This window comes from Gobio gobio, assembly GCF_949357685.1.
Source record: "Gobio gobio genome assembly, chromosome: 12".
Classification (NCBI taxonomy): Eukaryota; Metazoa; Chordata; class Actinopteri; order Cypriniformes; family Gobionidae; genus Gobio; species Gobio gobio.
The window spans coordinates 11,917,431-11,929,954 of NC_137105.1; the positions used below are offsets into that span (position 1 = coordinate 11,917,431).

The window sequence follows — 12,524 nt, forward strand, 5'->3', positions numbered from 1 at the left end:
CCGACTCCCGTCGGGGAAAGCCGAAGCTTCAGCCGCAGGCAGGGGCGGGACTTTATTTGGATGGGCACACCATGCGGCCAATCACATGGGAGGATAGACTAGGATCGGTAACACTTTACAACAAGGTTTCATTAGTTAACATTAGGTAATGCATTAACTAAAATCAACTAACCATGAGCAAGACATTTGTTACTGTATTTGTTCATCTTTGTTAACGTTAGTTAATAAAATTACAGCTGTTTGTTCATGTTAGTTAGTCAAATTACATGGTTTGTTCATGTTAGTTCACAGAGCATTAACTAATGTTACCAAGATTTTTATAATACATTAGTAAATGTTGAAATTAACATCAACAAAGATAAATAAATGCTTTATAAGTGCAGTTCATTATTAGTTCATGTTAACTAATGTAGTTAACTAACGTTAACTAATGAACCTTATTGTAAAGTATTACCCTAGGATCTTTTTAAACCGTGGGTCCAGTGCAGTGGTTTCGGAAAACAACGTTTTGTACTCCATTCTCAGAAATGTTCTGTCCATGGCATGGATGAACAAAAAGTAGGAAGACTCTGCATTGTTACAACATCTGTCCACTAAGAGAGAGTCTTCTTAAAAAGGGACAAATAATCACAGAGAGGAGAAATCGCATCAGCCCATCCAAGCTGAGGCATCTGATATTTCTGAATGCCAACCTGCATTTAAGACTAAAGTGTCTTAATGTTAAAGGTGTCATGAACTGGCTTTTTTATTTTTGTATACTGTTGTCTGGGGTCAACTTATGACGTTTGTGTGGTTTTTACATTCAAAAACATCATAATGAATAAGTAATAGGCTATTTTCTGCCATGGTTTTGAGGCTCTCTGAAAAACGCTCGGTTTTGATGGGCGTGCCGCACTGAAGACTTGGAAGTAAACGCCCACGGCTAGGATTGGATAATATTTGCATATTTAATGAGCTTCAGCTCCCTCAGTACATGTGGGGATTGTTTTGAAAGCGTCTGGGGAAACGCTTACAGGACTTGCGAAATGCCTTTATCAAACAAACACAATGATTCATCTCTCATCCACCTGCGATTGATTGGAATGTTTTTTTGTATTTTGGCCCTGCCCGATCGCTGAATAACTGCGACCCGTACACACACACACATGCGTGCGTGCGTGCAAGAAAGGAATGTTGTTTTACTATTTAAGATAGCCCGTCGGCAGGCTGGTGATACGTTTTGGTAGCCCGTCTGAAAAACACATAGCCTGGGACGTTGGCCTTTGCGAGCACTGGCGTTACAAGTCCGAGTCTGATCACGAATGAACCAATAACACCTTCTCCAGCCTGACAGTGTGCTAAGGTATGTATAGATATCAAACTATCTGTAACAATGCAATACTAACATATATATAAAAAAACATGTTTTACTCAGATAAGTGTGTGTTGCACCGTTCCTTTCGGATCCTATATAGAAGGCACAGCATTGCGTTTTAATCTCAATATGTCTGCAAATCCAGTCTCGACCTGTATCTTGTTTACAATCGATTCTGCGGTGAAATGAAGCGAACAAACGCGCAATGTCTTACACACGTGAGCTACTCGGTAGTGCGATCTGTTTAGCTCCACGAGTCGGTGGGCAGGCTTGAAGCGGCGCTTCTGCATTCTATTACGTCAGTGGTCAACATATTTTGAGATCTCTCGTTTTCTGGGCCTGGTGTCTATAAAAGCTTTTCTTTGACTAACAAAGACGTTTTCAGCTCTGAAACTTACAGGATATTCTTATATAACGATTATATATATCAAAGGCTCAAGGGAAAGTTGATTTCTCAATTCATCACCCCTTTAAGAATTTTGCCTTGTTATGGTTAAATGTTCAACTGTTCAATTAAAATTTTATTAAAATGTTAATAGTAACTGTATTTTTTTTTGTAACAGAAAAATGCATAGAAATACGTCTTTTATGAAAACACTGAATAAAAAATTGCTTACTAACACAACCCATTCACAATTGCTAAATTGGGCTAAAATAGAAGGCTCAGAGTGATACTAAACGAAGAGCCATTTGGGAGCCGTAAGAGCCGGCTATTCTAAGGGAGCCGAGCCAAAAGAGCCGGACTTCCCATCACTAGAACCAGTGCAGACCTGGCACACATGATGCCCTTGGCAAGACATGACATGACTAAGGAGAAAAAAGTTTTAACATCATATTACTTCTCTTCAGAATTGGATGATGTGTTGGTCTACTCAAGACTCTAGAGGTTTCATTTAGTGTGCAAGATGCTTTAGGTTCCAATCCTGAACTGATGTGTATATATATATATACATTAATAAATCAAGCAAGATATCAGTAAACGTGATTGTTAGTGATCACCATGCAAGAGCAGCTTTGACATTTTGAAAATCCATTCTGTTCCCCACAGGAAAAGGTGGCATGACACTCAATTCAACTGACCAAATTTAGACATGCAAGTGTGATTTCTGTCGCACAGTAGTTTTTGTATTATTATTTTTTTACCTGAAAGAAAAGAAAATAATTGCCTTGAATCACTAAAATGACTAAAACTGAAAATTGAATAAAGCCAATGAATTCAAAATATTCATAAACAAAATAATATTATTAATGCAAAAATACAATGTTCTTTAACTGTAAAATACATTTGGCTCAGGGAATTTTGCATTGTCATTACACTTTAAGGGCCATCACTGATTTTATAAAATATCTTATAATAAAACATAAGGCATTTTTAGCCTCCTATGTGAAATCTCAGTTTACATGGATGCAATGCATGCCCTCTGCTGGTCAGATTGAATATGTAAATAAAATCCATCTTGAATCCTGCTAAATAGCTCTCATTAGCAAAAGTGATGTTTTGATTCCATTAAATTTAGCACCAGTGAAGCAGGGATGGAAATCGATTGGAAATTTTAATGATTAAGCTGCAGTGGCGCCATCTAATTTGTAATAATGCTTTCAACCAGGCAGGACATCGATTTTTCTGGAAAGAGAGAAATACTGTCAATTGCGGAGAAATAATTTTTACATTTATAAATATATTGATTATCATCAGGAGGTTGCTCACAGAATCAATATATTGGTGCAGTATTAGACTGCAGAGAAAGTGACACAGATATGATCGCTGTTTAATCTTATATTTTATCTAATAAGCAAAGCCATCTGTTTTTTGTTTTTTAGGATGAGGATGAAAGGTCATTTTGTTGGGCTGGCGGTGCAATTTATCAGTCAGTCTGTTTTCCCACATTCCCATCTGCCCTTTCTAATAGTGAATTTTCCCTGCAGGCTGTACAGTCAGGTCTGATTTAATGATGCTCAGACTAAACAATCACTTAACTAAAGGCCAATCAAGTGTGTCTGCAGATTGAAGGCATTGCCAAGCGGTTTGGAAACTCTGTCTTGTACTGCCAGCACAATGAATGTTATTTGCAATCCTCCTTGACACTGTATATCCCAGGAGGGATTCTGGCCAAATTCCTCAAAGCCACGCCATCTTGCATAGTGTGTTCGACTGAATGAGGCATAGAGAAAGGTAAATGTGAAACACAATGCCCCAATAGGGCTTTTAGTGACAGTGCAATTAAGAAATGATGAGGGATGTTGTCATGCTGCTGATGGTACTGTAGACAGTGTGTGGGGAGATAAGGAGTAGTCAGCGACTCGGTTCAGTCACTCCCTGGAGAGAAGAACAGTCTCATTAGAGATGCAGTGGAGAACAAGCTCCACTTATTACACTGCTGCTGCTTTTGTACTCTTGACTGATCAGCGATGATTCAAAATTATGCTGATTCACACCTACGTGCCTTACCATTACTATATGGATATTACATTTTTTATATGAATATTAATTTGTGAGGTTTAGTTTGGGATTTTTCAAAGCCAAGGCCCCGATACACTTTGAAGAACGAACTGATGTGACGTCATTTCAAACAAAATCAGGTTGAAACAAAGTTCATTTTCCGGAAAAGTTTACTTTGGCTGGTAAACGCCTTTGTACTACCATTGGTCCGCGGCGATTACGTACTATCGGGTATGCATTGACGTCACTTTCCCGCCAGATCACGCCCCCTCAGCCGGAATGAGTGGCAAAAGAGCCTGCTGCATGAATGGATTTTATAGGGGAAACTGCGAGTAAAACAAGCGGTTATCAATTTAAACTAAAGTTTGGACGTTTCTTACAACTTACCAAAGATCCAGTGATCCATGGATATTGACATGCAGCCAGAAATCGTGTTTCCTAACATTTATATGAGTCTGATTTCAACGCCTACATGAAGCAAGTTTGCCTGTGAATGCTTTATATAAATACAATATAATCCGGGTGATCATTTATATCAATGTTATATATATTGTTATTTTGTCCAGCCCTAAAACTTGTATAGTTTTTGTCGGTGCTTATTTAAAAACATCCAATCATGCAGAATATATACGATGGTAAATATTTAAAGGGATAGTTCACCCAAAAATGAAAATTCTGTCATCACTTACTCACCCTCAAGTTGTTCCAAACCTGTGTGAGTTTCTTTGTTCTGCTGAACACAAAAGAAGATATTTTGCAGAATGTTTGTAACCAAGCAGATAGAGCAACCATTGACTACCATAGTATTTTTTTCCCTACTATGGTTGCTCTATCTGCTTGGTTACAAACATTCTTCAAAATATCTTCTTTTGTGTTCAGCAGAACAAAGAAACTCATAGAGGTTTGGAACAACTTGAGGGTGAGTAAATGATGACAGAATTTTCATTTTTGGGTGAACTATCCCTTTAAGTGATGAGTTGTCAATACAATATATAACAATACAATATATAGGGTATGATTTTTTTACCCCAAAAAACTGCAAATCCACGGTTCACTGCCTGGAGTCCAGTAGTTTCTGTGAACTGCAGCAATCCATTTGCTTCTCTTTTCTGTAGCTTTCGGCAGTCTGTAAAAATATACTTCCAATTTCTTGTCAAATCTATTTGTACAGTCAATCTCAAAGCTCTTTCCCGTTTTAGCTGTGTTTTGTGTGTTTTTCGCGGCATTCACGCTGTAAACCAATGCTGCCAGTCAGTCCTTTTGGCACTCAGTGGGCATAACCAGAGTAACTCTGGACGACAGTGACGTCACGTGCATACCCTGTATAGGAAGGTGTGCGTGGAGGGTCCGCCTTCTTTCACGTGAACATTTTTTCTTGTTTCATTTGGCCTGTTCAGTCGGTCAAGGTCAAACTTCCGTGAGTGAAAACCACGTTGCTATGATCAGATGCTTTATCAAAATGCTTGCTGTTTTCTCCGTTTTGTTGTGTGTTTATTTTGTTATTGAGGTAAAAGCGTGCAGCACATATTTACATATTCATCTAAACGTTGCTCTCAGAAGTGTGGGTGGTGTCGGATGTTCGATGACAGTATATTGTTGATCACGTATTTCGAACTTCGTTTTACCCTTAAACGAAGAACAAAAAAGAACTTCGCTGTGAGTAAATTGGGGCGTTAAGATGCAACAACAACAACAAAAAGTTTGATATGCATTGATGGAAGAAACCCTAGGCTTATCTATGGATAAAAATATCATAACTTGGAGTTGGGCTCTTTTGACTTGGGTCAGTTAGTAAACACCTATAGGTGTTTTACTATAGTAACCACCCAGAACACCCTAGCAACTGCATGGCAATGGAATATAAAATACTCAGAGCACATAAGCAGTCACATAGCAACCACCTATAACACTCTAGCATTTCAAGTTTTTCTTCACTGGAAAGCAACATTCCATTTTCTTTAGAGAATGTCAAACTAATTGTGACCCAGCTGGTTAGAAATATTTTGTTTTATTAATCACACAGTATTAGAAAAGGAAACTAATACATACTACCCACTGCTCTGGGTGTGTGTGTCCATGGTTTTCTGTGTGTGTGTGTGTGTGTGTGTGTGTGTGTGTGTGTGTGTGTGTGTGTGTGTGTGTGTGTGTGTGTGTGTGTGTGTGTGTGTGTGTGTGTGTGTGTGTGTGTGTGTGTGTGTGTGTGTGTGTGTGTGTGTGTGTGTGTGTGTGTGTGTGTGTGTGTGTGTGTGTTCACTACTACTCACTGCTCCTAATGTGTGTGCACTAACTTGGATGGGTTAAATGCAGAGGACAAATTCTGAGTATGGGTTACCATACTTGGCCTTCACGTCTCTTTCAAAAGAAAGAAAAAATGTAATTGTATGAGTTAATATTTCAAGTTAGCAATTAAATATGCTTGTGTAGAACAAAACAAAAATCTAAAGTTGTATCCAGAACTCCCTAGCAACCACATATCAACATTCAGATACTGGTGAAGAAACAATTTTCACTCAAAAAAATGTGAATACATTTAATAAACAATTACAAAGAAACGGCAACTGAACAACTGAAAGGCTTGTAAAATATACTCCAATAATCTTTGTTGTATTTACAACTTTGAAAAAAAAATTGTAAAGTGCACCTACATCATCTTAGCTGCTTTTTTGCAACGGTAAATAACACTTGTAAAACTCTAGTTGTGAACCGTTGGCATTCTGTTTTATTAAACACACAGAATTTGAAAAGGAAACTGAAAACCAACCCCATCATATCTACCAATTCTACAAACTTAATCCAAAGAGTTTATTCATTTAATAACTTCCTTATTATTATACTTTACAGTGTAGAACTGCTAATGAACAATCCTCTAATTTAACCCTCATATATCAGTCACTGAGCGAGTGCATTTCATTTCGTTTGTTTCAGATGATGCTATGAAGACCACCAGAGATGACTGATGTGGAACCTGTTGTCACTGACTTTGCAGCCACGGGCAGGACTGGCCGGCGGAATGCATTGCCAGATATTCTAGGTTCCACGGCTGGTCCTGGAGCCGCCGAACTACCTGATAAACTAGCCGAGCTTTCAGTAGGAGGTACTGTATGTTGTCCTGCATTGTTTTTTCTGTTTAACTGGGTTGTTGTAACGATGTTCGTAGTTCAGGGAAGAAGGAGGCAGGTACCGGCAAACGATGAACGTAAAGTTTATTCACAACAAAGCGAAAGTAAGTGGCAGCCCCTCAAGGACGACTGTCACATTTAAAGGAATACACGACTTTTTGGGACTTTAGCTTATTCACCATATCCCCCAGAGTTAGATAAGTCCCTACATACCATTCTCATCTCTGTGCGTGCCATAACTCTGTCTGACGCACCCACCGTTTGCCTAGCTTAGCACAAAGACTGGAGGTAAACGGCTCCAGCTAGCCTGCTGCTCAATAAGGGACAACCTGCTTGCACAGAGAGCGTGCTGGGGACTATTTTCAGGCGCTGCGTAATATCATTGCGCCGCTGCATCCATGGTATGGCTCAAAGTTCCATGATTATTACGCAGGAATGAGAGTATAGTTCCCAGCCATATCGGTCTAGAAAATCACAACTTTTCATTTTCCATCGGTCTTAGTACACAATGTAACTATACACATCACAACATGTAAATAGGAAAATGTTGGCGTTATTTTGTCACTTATTGAGCAGTAGGCTAGATGAACCCGTTTACCTCCAGTCTTTGTGCTAAGCTAGGCTAGCGGTGAGTGCGTCAGACAGAGATATGGCACGCATGGAGATGATAATGGTATGTATGGACTTATCTAACTCTGGGGATACGGTGAATAAGCTAAAGTCCAAAAATGTAGGCGTGTTCCTTTAAACATAAAACAACATGAATGTCCAAGGCCTGGTCCTCTCTTATCTTGCACTGTCGTCACTCCTTTTATCCTTACGGAGCTCCTCCGTGGGATTCGAGACTGGTGTGTCGCTCATTAACATTTGCTCCACCCCCGCCCCGCCCTTCTTCATGCCAGTTATTTAGATTTAGACTTAGAAAACTTTAATGTCCTCAGAGAGGCAATTTGTTATGATTAATGATATGATTGTTATGATTAGTTATATGTCCATTTGTCTCAATGTATATGTTGATCATTCAAAATATGTCTGCGAGAATGCTGGTCTTACAAACACATTTTTGATTATTGGTATATACATTGAGACTAAGGGACAGGACTAGGCAAAATATTGGAAAAATTAACGAAAAGGAATCCATGAAAATGAATAAAAAGTAAACCCTCCTAGCTCATGAAATATGACTACTCTTACATATTGGTGCATTCACTGGACAAGGGACTTTCAATTAGCACTAACTTTAACATTCCTTAAATTATCGCATTATTTAGACTAAAGAATAGTTATTAAATATTTTTATTCCTTTTTATTTTAAGTAAATTTTAAATATTCTCAAGTCAGTAAGATTATTTTAACCCTTAAATGCATGAATGTTACGCCAATCATTACTACATATTCGGGTCTTTAGCGACCCGGATCTATATCTAACACAGATGGATCTCTCTTTATATTATCTCGCGATAATGTAAAACTCTCCTGTTTCATTAAAAAAATATTTAATAAAAAGCAGTGGTGGGCCGTCAGGGCCAGCAAGGCCTTCTCTGCTGGCCTAATCACTATCAGAATCACAGACTTAAATTTTAATATATTTTTCCATGAATGTGTGTTAAATTATTACCAATAGTCAATTTTATTAACTTCATCGCTTTTATCCAATCATATTTCAGTTATCATGTGTTGCCAGGTCAAAGAAATCTGCCTTGAGGCCTTCAGAATCAATATCGCGGGCGCCGCTAGCTTAAATGAATGGCAATGAAACTGTGCGCTTTAACCAATCAGATAATCACTCCGATTTAATCAGCCAATCAGATTTCGAGTTGGCGACAGCGGGGCCATCTAGCTCGCGTACAATAACGCCGGCATTTTCACGTCCTTTGATTGGATGATCAGAAAGCGTACTACTAGTAGTTAAGTTAAGCTATAATGAATTGTATTTACATTTTTCATATCCTACAGTCAACCCTGGGTTGGCTAATCCGTGCCCCGTTTTTTCCGTGATGAATGTGATTTATTTTTTCTTGTAATTTTATGATCAATTTTTTAAATTATTATTATTTTCGTTATTAATATATTATTTACAACATTTTCATACTATTAAAATATAGTTTTGTGGGGTTTAAATGTAAAAAACTTTGTATTATCTTTGAACCTCAGCTGAAATAAATTTGTCATACTGTTGGTAAGATTTTTCAAGAACCATTTATGCTGTTACGTTTTCTTTCGTGTAAAATATGCACAAAAAAACGCACAATTTGCTTTCGGTGGTCGGAGAACTCAAAAGGTAATGTTAGCCTACTACAAAAATGCACGAAAACCCGAAGCTTCTGTTAGATATGATGTGGCGCAGCTGGGGCTGCAGTGAAAGGAGACTTGTTGAATTGTGTCAATTGGGTTTCCTGCGTTAATAACTCTTAAATTATTTAATCATTTAATCATTCATTCTCGCTCCATGAGAGACGCAACGCCCTGTTATAGCCTACTGCATTTCTGTATAGGCTAATATTGTTGGTTTCTATAGCCGTGGCGTCATGATGATTTTATTAAGAGGTGAATTAATTCAGGTTGGATACCACTGAAGGCCTAGGTGTGAAATGCACGGCCCGCCACTGATAAAAAGGAAAGAAATGGTATGCATAAAATTACATAAATAGAATGAAATACTGCAGTGTAATAAACAGTAAATTTATGCATTGGGATTAAGAATTAACAGGGCTGGAAAATATAAAACTCTCCTGATATTAGTGTAACAATTACAGAAGAGTAAAATAAGGCATATTTTGTTACCTTTTGGAGCTTGGAAGGGTTCAGTTTGAGCAGATGTTTTATACCATCATCACTGTCCTTGTCAGAGCTCATTTCCCAGTACATTCAACATCTGGCTCATATTCGCCATCTCAAACATATTCTCAAAACTATCATTTTCAACATCTTCAAAATCATTATAAAATCAATATTTTGATCGCTGACAGCTTCTTCACCAGATCCACCAAGTGACAGTGACACTAATATTTGATGCCGTTACAGTAAATCACTGAGACATTTCAAGTTTTGCTGATGATTCTTCCTATTCTTTTGTTTTTTGCCTGCGGTAACTATGAGTGAAACGTCACTTCATCATTTTGTATCAGACATTGACACCTTATGGAATAAAGGTGAATTGCACGTATTCAGTTGTCAAAGATTAAATTAATGTTGTGCAGATTCAGAAAAATATACTCACACTGTTACACACATTTTACAAAAAATAAATGGGAAAAAAAAGGCATTCTTTTAATTGTGATATTGTTTATAATGAATTGATTGAGAAATACTAAGAAGGTTGATTCAATTCAATTCAAATTTATTTGTATAGCGCTTTTCACGATACATATCGTTTCAAAGCAGCTTCACAGAAAATGCATGCGTCTACATTACAATTTAAATTGATTTGTACATGTTATTTCAGAAATGCACATATACAAAGCACACAGATTAGCTAACAATCTATTATTAATCAATATAATAACTATGGCACAGAAATAAGTTAAATAAGAATGTTGTTAATGCATAGGGTATATAGAGATGAGCATGGGTGCGTGTTGATGCAGAGCTGCGTCATCTAAAGTCCTCGCAGGAGTTGAGTCGTCTCTTCACAGGTGTTGGTCATCTGAAGTCTTTACGAGAAGCTGGATCCAGACTGGAGCTGACGGACTCTCTAGTTACCTCGGGAATGTCGGGATGGGCGTCCCGAGATAAAACAGAACTGAAAAATAATTAGCGTAGCTGCTGTTCAAAGCATTAAGCAAAGACGATCATGTGCACTGATATAACTGGAGTACAAGGTTAGGAGATGCATCATGTGAATGCCTGGCTAAAGAGATGCGTCTTTAATCTAGATTTAAACTGGAGGAGTGAGTCTGAGCCCGAACATTATTAGGAAGGTTATTCCATAGTTTAGGTGCCAAATATGAAAACTCCTTTAGTGGACTTAGATATCCTCGGTATTACCAGAAGCCCAGAGTTTAGTGATCTTAAAGATCGTGATGGGTTATAAGGCGATAGAAGATCAGTTAAATACACAGGAGCTAAACCATTTAGGGCCTTATAGGTCAGTAGCAATACTTTATAATTGATACGAAACTTAAAGGTGAACTATGTAAGATTTTTGCAGTAAAATATCCAAAAACCACTTGGCCAGTGTTATATATTTTGTTCAGTTGAGTACTTAGAATATCCGAAATGTTTCCAGCTATTTGTCAATCGTGAGAAATTGCTATTTTAACTAAGGAACCGGGACGTGTGAGCTCTGCATTTGAGGGAGTTGCCTGTCGATTGCGTCATATCTGCGTTACCCTCAGTTTCCGGCTTTATTCTTAGCAGAAACGCTTTACTCTCACCACAGTGTGAACAAGTGTCATAGCAGCCGCCGAGCGAACGTCATAACTTCCTTTTCAACACACTCAGATATATCTAATATGATAAACAGAGTTGCGTTACCTCATACTCATGACTGGAAAAGAGGAAGTGGCGCCGGCGACCGTGTCATAATAAAAGTCCCGCCCGCGACTATGCCATAATAGGCCTTTATCACAGAGGAATTGAATACCGGAAGTGCGCGTCGAAGCAGTGTGCTGATTCTTCCGGTTATGCATGTTTTCAATGTGCTGTGAACACCTAGCTGAACAAACGACCATTAAAATAAGCATCTGGAGGATGATTTAAAAATCCGGACATTTTCCGAGACAGGAGAAGAGATAAACTGATCATTACTGTGTACAGGATTTTCCAAACTCTGTTGAACTTGTCGTTTTTTAATCCGACATAAGCCGAGGGTCGTAAACATACGTGATTATTTCACCACACGGTGTCAGTGCACGTCTAAATAGTGTCCGCGATTAAGTGTGTGTGAGACCTGACGAATAAGATCTGAATGAACATATTGATTTGTATTAATATTTTAGTCATTGTTCTGTCACTTTTCAGTGACAATCATTTCACTGTAGCCTACAGTATATGTAATTCACACATTTATGCCAAAATTCAGTCACGCTGTTAACGTATTACTGTTTAAGATTAATTAAATGCTTAACATTGTTTACTTTCTTTAAGGCAGTTACCGCGCATTCATTCATCTATTTATTACAAGAAAATGAACCATGGTTTTTATTACAAATAAAATAAAACATGGTTATTGTAGTTTATCATGGTATTTTTTAGTAAAACTAATACAAATGGTAGTCAATCCACGGAAAAAAAAAACATGGTTACTACATTCTTACTATAATAAAACCATGGTTAACTTTCGTAAGGGTGTTTATCAGTCAAATTAATTAAAACATGTAACAACAGGTATGAAATATGATTAGTAAGAGAAACACTGTTAATGAGAAGACAATCACTGGACTGGGGCAGGTTAGAAATGTATTTATTATTCAGAATGCACATTGGGATGGGAACATTTCAGCAGGCTGACGATATGAGACGTAAACATCCGCAGTTTGGAAATGCATAGGCCTACAACACACAAACATACAACTTCATCCCACCATATCAGTCTCACCCATGCTCTCCTCTATTCTTTTAGTGTCAGGAAATGTTCAAATCTGAGGTAAGGATGTCACTATTTAGTATT

General features: G+C 37.9%; 1 protein-coding gene across 2 annotated transcripts in view; it reads left to right on the top strand.

The window, feature by feature from the left end:
* The window catches only part of pkib (protein kinase (cAMP-dependent, catalytic) inhibitor beta), a 57,916-nt gene that overhangs the window by 39,878 nt on the left and 5,514 nt on the right, over positions 1 to 12,524 (top strand). For both annotated transcript variants that reach the window (XM_079830307.1, XM_079830308.1), the window contains exon 2: positions 6,720 to 6,888. In XM_079830307.1, the coding sequence (XP_079686433.1) occupies positions 6,744 to 6,888 (145 nt within the window). In that variant the 5' untranslated portion in view covers positions 6,720 to 6,743. The remainder of the gene's footprint in view (positions 1 to 6,719; positions 6,889 to 12,524) is intronic.